This window comes from Vidua chalybeata, chromosome 3, assembly GCF_026979565.1.
Source record: "Vidua chalybeata isolate OUT-0048 chromosome 3, bVidCha1 merged haplotype, whole genome shotgun sequence".
Lineage (NCBI taxonomy): Eukaryota > Metazoa > Chordata > Aves > Passeriformes > Viduidae > Vidua > Vidua chalybeata.
Genome location: NC_071532.1, coordinates 51,736,550 through 51,750,194, shown reverse-complemented (window position 1 = coordinate 51,750,194; position 13,645 = coordinate 51,736,550). Strand labels below are relative to the sequence as shown.

Below are 13,645 nucleotides of genomic sequence, written 5' to 3'. Positions count from 1 at the left end.
TTAGTATGTGATAAGGAAATTAAATTAAAATAATAAACTAAAGTAAAATAATATCCCTTAATTACCCAAAGTTAAATTTGCAGCTGCACACAGGCTCTCATTATATAGTGAAAAGATTAACAAATTATTGCAAAAATGAGATCTAGTGGAGGAATGGTATTAGGAATTTTTTGTGGGATTTTTTATGCTAATGTGAATTCATAAAGTTGTGTAATTGGGGAACATGAACTTAAACCTGTAATATCTCCACTGCTTCTCTCAACCATATTATATTATATACACCATATTATTTATCTTCTACAGCATGACACATATTATATGTGGTCCCCTTGCTTCTGTAAAACAAACTATGTATTTCTTAATAAAAAAGCAGAGTATCTGGGGAGTATTTGGGCAAAATAGACAGCTATGCAGAAGAGAACTCTGCAGAAAGGTATGGCTCACACAAAAGAAATGCATGCTTCCTGATATGCCTTATTTACATGTCTTATCCTTGCTATAACAGAACAGATTCAAAGGGGAAGAGGTTAATTTGCTTTTCCGACCACTCAATCCTTGTCCTCTGCTGAGGTTGCCAAAGAGGATGCTAGTTGCCAATGGAAAGACATCAATTATCAGCTGTACTGAGGTCAGTGCTCTAGTCGTAAGGTTAATGGCTTTGTATTGTGTTGTATTATTTCAAACACAATATGCGCATTCAGGGAGAAACCACAGATTCCTGATACAGACAAAAATGAGGAATAAAAGTCTTGCTGCCTGAGCCTTGCAGTTATTTTTCAGTATTACTTTTTCCATTTCTGTCCAGCTGTGTACATTGCTTAGGGCAGCCAGGATCTCTTGGTGGTTTAAACACTGTGTTGAATCTCAGAAAATTTTGGTTGTTTCTGATTACACAGTAGGCTTTGTGCTTGCTGGCAAGAAAATTTAAACCAGAATTAAAGTTTTTGAAAGTCAATGCAAAACCTCCACAGGCTTTGCAGTAACTGCAAAAGTTTCTGCATTCATTGTGTGACACAGTTCTCCATCTCTGACACGAAACTCACATTTCCCCTCTCCCACTCTGGCCTCTTTGGAAAACAAGACCAGTTTATCTGGTCTCTCCGCTTATTCGGGGCTGGGAGCTGCCCTGGGTGGAGAGTGCCAGTGAAAGCGTATTTACACAGAATCACACGGGGGAACTCAGTGACAGAGAGGGTTGGCTGTGTGCCAGCACTGCTGCAGGCCTGGGGAAGGAAACCACGCACTGATATAAATCCTACTCTGTATTTTTGATAGAGAGCTTTTTTATAGCAGCATTTTACAGAAAGCATTTTATACAGCAGCATACATCCTATGTAAATATTGCATCTACTGAACTCACCCCAGCCAATGATGCAAAACTTCAGTATGTATCGCCGTATATACGTGTTGAACACCTTCACTAGAGCAATGTACATGTGAACAGCTTCCAGTCCCATCCATGTAAAGGTGGCCAGAAGAAAAAAGTGCAAAAGTGCAGCTACAGCTATGCAGAGGCCGTCAATGTCAAAGGATGCAATCCAGCCATCAAGCAGAAAAATCAGGTTTAGAAAGAGCAGGGCTGTGCTCAGATTCATCAGGATTTTGGATGGATAATCTCTTCGTAGCTTCCTAATGAGAGAAACACAGGTTTACATGATTAACTTGCTGCAATGACACAAACTACGTACTGCAGCTGGGTTTACCCCTTCACAAAGTCAATAAAAGCACAAGGGACTCCCTCCAGCTGGGTTTGTGCAGTAAGACATGGTGGTGTGTATTTCTGTGTGGGATTGCTGAAGGTTTCAGCTGTGTGTGGCGAGGGTAAGCTACCAGTTCACTGGGTCCATAATGACCTAATTAACTGCTGCAATATTTTAACAGTGGATTTTTTTAATTTAAAAAAACCCAACACCTTTCAAATCAAATATAAACCATACATATTCTATTATAATATAAATAAATATAAACTTTTTATTTTAAATTAAAACAAAAAAAATTATAGCTGACCAGAAGGTCCTCTGTGATCTTTTTATATATGGCCTTATATGTTAGCTTTTGGAATATATAGTCCAGTGGATGTGGTTTTCTGTTTGTTTTTAAATAGAATCTTAGAAAGACTGAAGAACAAGTAATTTTTTTTAACTGATCCCCACTGAAATGTGGGTAATGAGGGGCAGCAAACAATTTCTACCAACTTGAACCAGAACACTATACCACAGGTAATATAATAGGAATGCAATCGTTGAAGATATTTAAAACTTGAAAAGTCCCTTCCTCAGCCCCCTTTCCCCCTCCTGTCCCCAGAAAATTATGCTTTAGCAGCTACTATGTCCTGTCCTGTAACTGCCAGAATGCTTTCTTTGTGTTGACATGACTTCATTTTCTCTTTTCACTGTTCACAGAACTGTACCACTTCAAAATTTTTGCTTTCTCTTGAGCCACTTTCACATTTCAACAGGACTCCTATTGAAATTGTTGCAACACTTCACAATTTATTTTAATTTTATCTCTTCCCACTTCTTTCGTAAGGGCTACAGAAGGTAATTGCTCTAGTTGGAAATTTCTCTTTTTAAATTTGGAATTTGTTATGCTCATATAGGCATGTTTTGTTTTGTTTTTATAAAGAGCCTGTTTGACAATTTAAAAATAATATCTATCTGTTCAAAATCTAGAGGATTGTCTTAGCAGAAGGAAAATTTTGATACACATTTCCCTTATTCCCCGGTCTGAGCAGTGCAACACATTAGAAACTGGAAGAAAGACTCTGAACTTATGTCCCCTTGAAAAAGTTTCCACTTCACAACACTGTGACCCTGATTTTGCAGGTTTAATTTTTTTCAACCATAGACTTCCCCTCCTAGGCAAATAAACCACACCAACCACGTAACTAACTTATTTTATTCAGCACATACAGGTACTTCTTTGTGATGTTCTTCACAGAATTAGTACTTACTCAAATGCAATGTATGTCAGAAGAGTTGCAGCTGAAAATATAGCAGATATTCCACAGCCTATGTAAGTGATAAAGGTCAGGACCTTGGTGTTCTGTGGGTCGATTTGCGTCACGGTTCTCTGAAGGTCCTGTGAGAGAGAAGGAAGGGACATCGGTTGTAGGCAGCACTTTTGCTATGAGCACAGCACTCTTTCTTTCTTTCTTTCAGTCAAGTCAAACTGAAAAGCATTCTGACAATACCACTGTAACCTTGACACTGGAGTTCATTTTTACTGCATGTACTCGGTCGAGAGTTGTTGCACCTCTCACTTCCTTCCCACAGCTCTTCAAAACATTGTGCTTTAAGTATTATAACTGCTGGGAACAGCAGATAGAGCCTGATTCTGATCCTTACAATTCAGTACTGGGAATTAAAATGTCCTTCTCTGGAAAAGTCTCCAGTGCCCAAACTTTTAAATTCTATTGTTTGTATACAACTCTTTTTTCAGAAGATGTAAGATTTAGAAAAATGTAACTTAAAAATATTCCTACTGAAATGTGCAACATTGTAGGGAATTTCTGGCCTTTTTGTTATTTAAAGTCCATAGGAGTCAATGAAACTAAGGTGAAACCAAGGGCAAGATACTGCATTTTGGATTTAGGGTCCATTTTGACATAAGAACTACACTTTTAAATATAATTTGTCAGAAAAGTAGTGACAAAGACAACAGAAGAAAAAAATTGGAAATGAAGCAGGAACATTCTAAGGATTTGCTTTTTTTTTCTGTCTAACTGTAACTCACATGGTACCATCTGAGAATGAATGTCAGTGTTATTTTCTTTTTTTAAGGACAAGAAAATATAGGAATGTTCAGATTTATATCACTGTGGAGAAAATCTAAGCAAACACTAAGGGATGATTATGTCAATTCTACAGTCATTTTCACTGCTGTCCCTAGCAAAACTAGCTAACAAAAAGAAACATTAAATGCTATAAAACTTTGCATGTGTTGTAGGAAAAGGCAGGAGCAGGTTTTTCTTACTGTCCATACCAGCCTTATATGACAGTTTATTTACACATAAGGAGATTGTTCTTTGGAAATAACTTAGTATCTAAATTAAAGTCAGAAGAAATTATTAAAATGCAAAAGCAACTAGAATGGTCAAAACTATGTAAAAATCTATTGGAATGCAGCCCGAACTCAACGACCTTCTGCCTTATTTTCTACTGCCCCTGAAGCATTCAGGGAAGAGAAGGGGCTCATTGAATATATCCTAAAGAAAGCCTTTTCTTAATCCCTTTGGGGATGAAAAGTGGAACAAGACCATAATTTAGCTTGCAAGAAGACACAAAGTTTGCGGCTTTTCTATATCGACATCTCAGCATGATTTGATGAGAGCAGTTCTATTAAGAAGGGTCTGGAAGGCCAAAGCTGAAAAAGTCAGCGTTTGTGGCTCCCTTGTGTGGTTTAAGTCCTGTTTGACACTGCCACAAGTTACTTCAAACCCCAAATACTTCCACTTAGGAATTATTCCTGCTGTGACCAGGAGCCAACATCTTTTCTGCAGTTATGTTTTACAGGCCAAAGAATGTTAATTTCAGCTGGAAAAAAAATGTATCAGCCCATTATTGAGCATAAACAACCACCAAAAGTTCAGAAAGGATAGCACTATTCCATTTTTTCGTGTTGGGATTTTTTTTCTCTGAAAAACACTTCACATGTGCAAATTGCTGGAGGCAGCTGAAGGCTGGAGGCTATGCTGCTGAGGCTGAAGTGCCCCATATGGTTCCCTCTTTCATCTCCTGGATAGACACTGATCTGCCAGCCACCCTGTCTGGAGACTTTGCTTAAGGTATGGGCTACACGTTCTGTACCAGTGCTCCGTGAGCAGTCTTTTTCTGAGAGAAGGCCTGTAACATAAGGCATCCCCAAAACTGAATAAAGCCAAGTAAGAAAACAGCCAATATGGGTTTACACGTTGTGCAAAAGGTGCCACTCCATAGTTTATGACATTAGATAAATCTCGTCAAATTTGAGAACTAGAGTTGCAAGGGACAAGTCAGCCTTTTGACCTAAGGATGAAAGAGAATTATTGTGCTCCCTTGATTTTTCATCCTAATTACTATTTCTGCTGTCTGGAGGATATTTTTCTTTCCCTGTTTTTCCCTACAATGAGTCTCTTTTCTCTTTGTTCTGAAAACAGCATTTCTAACTATTTCTCATGCTATTTTTTTTTTCTTTTTCCCCTGCAAGCAACTTCTCACTTTCTTAATCTGGAAATTTTAAATAGACTTTCTTATTCACTTCCCTCTTGTTCCACACCTCCTTCCTCCGCTGCAGGTAACTTTTGTCAGATTATACTGTTAAGGGATATGTCAGAGATCCCCTGAAACTTAGGCTCATTAAGATCACTTTTTATTCCTGTCTCTCTAGTGGAAATGTAGTACTGGGCCTTGGTTATATTAAGTTGGATAATATGCTATTTATATAATAATATACTATTTGTTTTCTGGTATCACTCAAAAGTCTCAATCTCAGGTCTTTTGTGGCACAGTATTTTTAAAAGATAGAAAAATCTCATGGGTATGTTTTAATTATTTAAAAAATAATATTTAGCCACTTTTAAAGAATTTAATTATGATAATAATAACAAAACCAATAATATTCTTCCATTGCTAACTTTATTCATTATCTGGTTCCTGAATCCTTATCACTAGCTACTTTGTTATGACAAGATAACTTTATGATAATAAGGGGGAAATAATGTATTATTATTATTATAAATTATATGCAAAAGAAAGAACCCAAGTAACAAAAATGGGAGTTGTCTTCACACCAGACAAAAGCTGTGTTACTGTCCCTGGGAAAGGTAACTTGGTGAGTAGTGAGTTTTCCTACCATTAGGACCCCAAAATGTGTCAGGTGGTTGCATAAGCACACAGTTTCATTTTCATTGGACTCTGCATCCACCTGGCAGCCCGCAGGGTTCCAGCCACCACTGCCACCTGTGGAAATGAAACATGAGAAACTGGTGTCCAACAAACATGTCAACCTCTCTTTTAGCAGGTTTCTCACTTCATCTTGTGCAAATGCAGAAGTGCTTTCTCAAATTGAATGAGCCAGCATTAAAAACAACTGCAAGGGAAGCAAGTGTCAGATTTCCTACTTTCTGCAAAGAAGCTGTCCCAGAAATGGACTACTGAGCAGAAGCAACAGATGGAGATGTATAATAAAGGCAGGGAGCCTTCTGGTTAGTGAGTAAGATGTAGATCATGCATTAAGACACACTTTAATTTTACCCAATAATAAGATGGTTTTAGAACTACTTTTTACCCCTCTGATGTGATGTCTACACCTGCCTGCCTCCCACTCCTATATCCTCAGGCACATGAAAGCTTTTACAGCCCAGGAGCAGAGGGTCACACCCTTCCTTTCTGCAGCAGGTAATGCAGAAGCTCAGAGTGCGTAATCCAAATGATCTCTGGTGGCCTTACAAAAAAACATGAAGTGAACTATTCTCAACCCACCCCACTTGAAAAGGCCATTCTGAAAAACAAGTAGAAAGATTTTAGTTTAAAAAATTCCATGTTAAAAAGTAAAATTTATTTCTTTGTTCATTTTTTCCCTGATAAAATATGAGCTAGTTTTGTGAAATCATTCTTGTTCTCTGACTCTTAACAACATTTTTCTCACAGCTCTTGACAAAATCCAGCATAATTTGCTCTGTAATTTCAAGACAATCAAACACTCAAATTCAAGACGTTCTCTCAAAATACTGTGAAGAATACTGTGAAGATGTTCCAAAACCACTTAAAGCTTTTTTCCACTCAAGCAGCCACTGGGAATAGTTTCCTCCCTCCCTGTGTGTTTCTCCTTTAATGTGATTCTTAAGTTCAGCTTCCTAACTAGTTTCTGTGATTCTTTGTTCATTTTAACCCTCCCAAATTTTCCTCAGTTGCTTTGTCTGTATTTCCTGCTTTGGAATACAAATTTGGTTGTTAAATTTTATTTCATGCAAGACTCTGTGTACTGAATCTCTCTATCCAAAATCCTACAGCTCTATCTGTTTCATTGTAAGGAAGAGAAACATCTCAGCAGTAGTCTCTAAGACAGACATCTGGAAATTCATCTCATAGAACAATTTTGTGCAAAGGATTAAGAGCCTGAGTAAAACATCACACATAGGTTTGGCAGTAGTGACCATTCTTTGATGAAGAATGGTCTAAAATGCTGCTTTATTAATGTGTCTCCATATATGACCATAAAAGCTTATAATCTGTAACAATCACAATCTTACACCTATATAACACAGTTCTTAAAAAAATGAACAGTTAAAAGTATGGCTAAGAACCATTCATGTGTCTAGCATTGTCACTTAATTTGCTCACACAGACAGATCAGAGAAAAACTGTAGATATGAGAAAAAATGTAAAAACTTGATTGAAAAATTTAGAATGTTAAAAACATTTACATTAAAAACAAACTTTTAAAAGGAGTAATTAAAATTTGCTGTTACAAGTAATATGCTATGCTATGCTACCCAGAAGAAATGATACACTTCATTGAGTGACTTTATTGAATCCTGTAAGGATCGATTTGGAAGCAAAATAGCCAATACTGTGACCAATTTTAAAACTCAGACATCTTTATTCCCCTCATGAAAGAAATTACAGTATTTCAAACTTACCATTTTTGTTCATATCCCAGAAGACACAGGTAGGTTTAGGATCTTCCTAAAAACAGATTTAAAAGTAGACTTTGTATATCTCTTCAGACATAAATCTCAACATTTACAACACATGTTGCAATGCATATATTTTCATTTAACGAGCAGAAGAATCCATATCATTAGATTGTTGAAAATTTGCCTAGTGTCAAATTAGAGGTTTTTTTTCTGCTAGAAAGATGGATTTGTCCAAATTGCAAAATCTAGAGTACTGCTTCTATATACTGTTCAATAATAATGAAGTTTTCTTGTTACTGAAGTTATCCATGAATATGACGTCTTTATAGAATCTAAATACTTTTACCCATTTACTTCCTTAGGGCATCTCCATGAGTCCTCTAGATAAAGCTTGAAAATGTACAAATGCCTGCTGAAACCATACGTAAGCTGTTTTTCCTCACCTTAAAATATTCATTGTAATGCAACGCAAGACAAAGGCAATTGAGCTGTGAAAATTACAAACCAGGTTCTCATTACATAAACAATTTACTTAGGTATTGCACTTTAACATTTTCTTTAATGTTTCAAGTGCTATTGCCTCTTTTGGATTAGATACTGAGAACAGAGACAAGCTCACACATTTTCTAACTGGAACAGTATGTGCCAAAAGGTTGCATTTAGACTGTATTTCCCTAAATTTACTGTGGTCATATTTTATTAATGTGTTTCTGTCCATTCCTCTGATGAAAACCACATAACAACAAAATAATTCTGGGAACTATTAACAAAGCAAATAATGCTTGGTCAAAGAATTTAAGTAATTATGAAGTTCCAGTGTAATAAATCATGTCCCTGGTCCCTGGGCATGAATGTGGTCATTAACAAAGGTTTCACCTACAGTTATTGATTGGCACAGAGATCACTTCTGAGGGGCAGAATCAATGGTCTTGCAGATAAATGTAAGGTCATGAATGGAGTGCAAATGTATGAGAATGGGAGAGATTATTTGTTTCTACTTTGTGCTTGCATGCTTTTGTTCTAGACTTCTTAATTTTGATTTGACTTTGATCTTACTCAAAATGCATCCTTATAAATCAGGCTATGATCTTAGCCTTTACCATATATAAACTGCATTTCTGTTCCTTTGAATAATCAGTCTTGTTTTACCTGAATTTTGGTATGCTTGATTGTAACCTTCACATAATCCTGAAGATCCTGAATGGTTAAGTTTCCAATACTGCATGCTACCACGAAACTGGTCAAATTGGCAGAATTTTCTGCATCCTTCAAGACATTAAGAAAAATGTAATAAGTGCTTACATGGCACTTAACATAAAAGCCAGAGTACACAGTTTCATTTTTGCAGTGTGCCAGAATATGTAAGTTGTCAGCATTTCTGTACTTTTAATCACACAATATAAGAACGTTATGTTTATAAAATCAAATTATGGGTTAGCCTCATGGAAGCTTCCCCATTTTTCTTGTAGCTATAAATATGCATAGGCACAATTATAGAGAGAGGTTAGAAGGCAAACAAAATTATAACTCAAACAATGTGGCAGATAACAACCCATGATATAATTAGCTCATTTCCCTAAACAAGCATGAACCAGCTCACTTATCTTATTGTTGACACTGTCCTTTAGTAAATGCAAAGTTTTTAGAGAATAAACCGTTTTCTGCATATAGTTGTTAAATCATGCTCAATCTTAAAATGAATGACTATGAAGTAGTAAACAAATTCAAAGCAATGTTTCATACTGAAAGGGATAGCATTTTCTATAAGGTCTTATTTGACAGGAAATCAAATATAATTCTGACATTATCACTGACCAGTAGGATTTTTAACCTGCAGCTGACAATTTTCCAGAAGAGTGGTTTTCTTGGAAACAAATTATTTATTGAAACGGAAGTACATTAGCAATGCTATTTTCTTTTGACAGGCTTCTATTGGAACCTTTATATTTAGATGCCTGGTTGGGAAGCTTGGTCACTGCCTGTGGCAGATCTTAGGTAAAATAAAGTCTTCTATTGTCACTCACTTTCTCTCCCAAAATCTGGTCTGCCAAACTCCTGAACCCTTGATTCCTTCCGTTTAGGAGTTTTGTTAACGTAACGAGATATCAGGTGTCAGCTCAGCACTGGGCTTGTGAGATCCCACCACTCATGAGAGATACAATAGCTTCCATTATTAGGTGGATATTATCCTGAGAAGAATATTTTATTTCCTAACAACCATATCCAAGAATTTTCATACACAGTATTTCAGATTATACTGGAGCTTTGTGGCAAAATTTCCTCCTAAAACCTTAAAAATTGAAGAGGAAAGAAAATGAAAATTTCTAGGCAGTTCTTAGGTATTCAGACAAGAAAAAGTCTCTTGGCTACCACCTAAATTTGAACATCTGACAAAGTCTATGAAAGTCCTTGGACATTTTTCCACAGGTTTCAGTGGATTCTGTCTGTAGTAGATACGAAAAATGAGACACAGTTGGTTTCTTTAGTGAAGGCAATTTAATATATTCTTATGTGTGCTTTAAAGTAAAATACAGATTACTACTTATTTAGCCATAAGGCTGTGTTCAGCTGAAGTTCAACAGTTCAGGCATAGATGTTTACAGTGAACACACCTGTGTTTGGTGAAGTGAATCCCACCCTGAACAGCTTTTATATAGTCCTCTAAGTAATGGGACCGTCTTTAATGAATTACAAGCCAAAACTTACTGGAATTCTCTCAGCTGCAATACAATAACCCACCACCTCCAATGCTGCAAAGTATGTTTCATTGTTATGTTGAATACTTTTAAGGAAGACAACTAATAGCATTCAGATATTTGTAATTGCACATGGAAGAAATATGAAATGCAATAAAAATAAAATACTCATACTAATGGATAACATTATTTGGTTTGAGATGGCATGTGGAGTTTATTTGTAGGCCTTATTTTAATCCCCTTTTTCTTTAACTTCCTTTATTTTCAGACTTCCTAAAAATGTGAGGATTGCACATTTTAAATTCATTGTGTTAAACACATCACCCATGAAGAGTTTGAAAAACACACAAAAAATGAAAGGCATTTTAGATGCAAATTAAGGTGCAATTTTTATGGTTTTTATTTTTCAATGGCTTATTAAGTACCACTTAGAAACACATTCTGGCACCATTAAGGGACACATTCTGACTTCCTATGATTTTATGCCATTATAACCAGCCTCCATGTGTATTCTTCTGTTTTTTTTTTTTTTTTTTATTAAAGATATTCATCCTGTTTTTTCTCAAAAGCAGGCTTAAAATGAATACAATTTAAAATAAAAATACTTTGGGGTGTATTTCAGAAGGCAGCTGTGGGTCATGGGTATTTTCTTGCCTAGATTATCTGAAGAATCGGGATACACTGCCAATAAAAACGATAATATAGGGACAATACAATACTACGGAGTTCTGCGGATGCACAAGAGCCAAAGGTCACTTGAAATACTGATGGGAAAACAAACTCAAGTCTTCTGAGACACATTCTACAGTTCACCATGAAACAATGTTTCCTTCTTAATTAACTCTTTTTTTTTTTATAAGTGTGGTTTTGGTTTTCTTTTTCCAAGGTGCAAACTCTTCCTAATATTTTTGGCACCTACCATGCAGGCACTATTTACAATTACCATTTGATAAGACACAAAAAATAAAACATCAAATTTACCCAAGCATGTTTAGGTTTCAGGTACAAGCATTGTTCTTCTTATTCCTATTAAAATATGGTATGCTTATCAGAACACAGGTATAAAGAATAGTGTATGTATTTGAACAAAAGTTCTCTGGCTGCTAACCATCAGCCCAGGGTTTCCAACTGAATATAAAGCAGTCAGCTGGATATGACTGCTAACCAGCTCTTAAAAGGAGAGTATTTGGCAGTGTTATATGCCAAATTCCCTCCTGATAGAAAAAAACCTGGTTCCACTGAAAATCAAGGACTTATATTAATGAATTTTAACAGAATTAAAGGCTTTTTTTAAAGGCTTTTGCTGCTTTCCTCTGATTTTAAGCAGTTGGGATACAGTTTTGCAGAGATTTCCCTGAGAAAAGGTTTATTTCATATGTGAGAGGAATTTGCAGTTATACCACTGACTTCAACTCAGTTTGGGCACTTCAACTATTTTGATGCTCTGAACATAAAACTGTCTTTAGTCCCTACATTTGCTGTCATATTTTAATTCCTGTAACTCATGAAACAGGACAATTTTAGCAGCTGGCTTTGATTCACCCTATCTGAAATGACTTCAAGCACATTAGTGCTTACCTGAAAAAGACCATTTTTATTGAAGAAAGTAAACTGAGCCCTGGATATAACTTCAAACTCATCTTGACTTAAATTCTTCAGTAAACTTGGTGGCAGAACAACAGAAGCGATCGCACTTGTCTGATCCTTGTCAAAATCTATCTGTTAAATAAAAACAACAGGAAAACATGTTCAAACAATAAAGAAACACCTGTTGTCCACAAGTGGGTAAACAGAAATATCTAGATATGGGACTAGAACCAAACAACACTAAAATTACTTGTGTCTATGTAAGAGTTGATACAATAAATAATTTTTTTAAAGGCTAGGGAAGTCTCCCACTTTTCCAGCATGAGATCAGCCTTCTGCTACAAAAAGATATTAGATAAAACCAACAAAGAAGCAAACTCCTCCACTGCTATAATGATGATTTAGAAATAATGAGATGTTAATTGTGACAGTCATAACCATTTTCAGTAGCATTCAGGATACTTTTCCTCATAGCAAACAACGTTGAGAACTAAAATATATGCTCTGAATCTATCTCTGTTAAATTGTATTAGTTGTCTTCATCTGCACATCTGAAATAATTCTCTTATGAGCCTTTATAGTTTCTCTGGAAAGGAGATTTCAAAAGTATTAGTGTAGCTTTTTCGTATTTATTGTGCTATGTAGCACAAAAGAGACACTTTCTGACATCATATCAATTTAATATTTATTCTCAGTGTATCAGAAATCTAAAAGCCCTCTGTGGCCCAGGAATATAATAAGTGAGTATGAAATAAAAGAGGATGCAACCCTGCATTTTATTAGCAATTCTATGACTAATCACTTTCCTGCTGTGGACTACTCAAGGTGTGCCACCATATCCATTGAAGGAAGGGGAGCAAGCCAGCTCACAGTGGCTCTATAGTAAAAGCATTTCAGAATTTTACTGTGAGATATGGGAACTCCCACTGCTGACTTCCCCAGAGGCATCCTGGCCATGTACTTATGCCTCTCATGGAGAATTGCATCATTCTAAAAGCACCAATAGCTAATAGAAAGTTAAAAGTCATAGGCTATTGACAGATTATTCACCCTTGGAAATCAGTAAGAAGTAGCTCACAGACATCTCCTGACAGGGATAAATGTAGTTCAAAACTAGGTTTGCAGAGGTTGATTCTGCCACAGTAAACAGAAAGTGTGTATGTGATACAGATGTCCCATTAGGCACTGTCTGTAAATAGAGTAGAAGAGGCTTCTCCAAAGAAGCATGGATATATTACAGGAACAATTTAATAATATGAATCACCAAAACCTAACTTAGTCAAAGGTTTGGCAAGAAACATAAAGACACAGGGGACTGAAATAGAATCTTTCCAAATTGCCATGGATAAATTTGCTTGGTATCTACTTTAAGAAAAAAAAAAAAAAACCAAAAACAAAAAACAACTGGAAACATTCTGACATACAGCTTGAAGAGTTTAATGTTCCCTGATGAGCCTAGGATAGATCATCACATCACTGGTGAAAAACGTGGGCTTTCATAAGGGAATCTCCCTTCAGCAGGGATAGAAAGTATCTTTCTGACAGGCATGGAAAATATAAACGCTGCCCACAGCTGCTGCAACTTTTCTGGTAGGAAGGATGCTAAGAATTCTCAATCAGCTGTTGGAAATCTGAAAGTCTGAGAAGAAGCTCATGTTCCAATAGGAACATTATGAATAATTTGATGGAGTTTGGATTTTATGATTATTTAGACAGTGCTGTAATAAATGATTCCTGGACGAGA

The 13,645-nt window shown here is 36.1% G+C and overlaps 1 protein-coding gene across 3 annotated transcripts in view; it reads right to left on the bottom strand.

Annotated features, from left to right (window-relative positions):
* The window catches only part of ADGRG6 (adhesion G protein-coupled receptor G6), a 105,773-nt gene that overhangs the window by 15,113 nt on the left and 77,015 nt on the right, over nucleotides 1-13,645 (bottom strand). For all 3 annotated transcript variants that reach the window (XM_053938942.1, XM_053938943.1, XM_053938944.1), the window contains exons 14-19: nucleotides 11,893-12,033; nucleotides 8,768-8,884; nucleotides 7,622-7,667; nucleotides 5,833-5,939; nucleotides 2,954-3,081; nucleotides 1,361-1,629 (exon numbers count right to left, since the gene is read on the bottom strand). In XM_053938942.1, coding sequence (XP_053794917.1) covers nucleotides 1,361-1,629; nucleotides 2,954-3,081; nucleotides 5,833-5,939; nucleotides 7,622-7,667; nucleotides 8,768-8,884; nucleotides 11,893-12,033 — 808 coding nt within the window. The remainder of the gene's footprint in view (nucleotides 1-1,360; nucleotides 1,630-2,953; nucleotides 3,082-5,832; nucleotides 5,940-7,621; nucleotides 7,668-8,767; nucleotides 8,885-11,892; nucleotides 12,034-13,645) is intronic.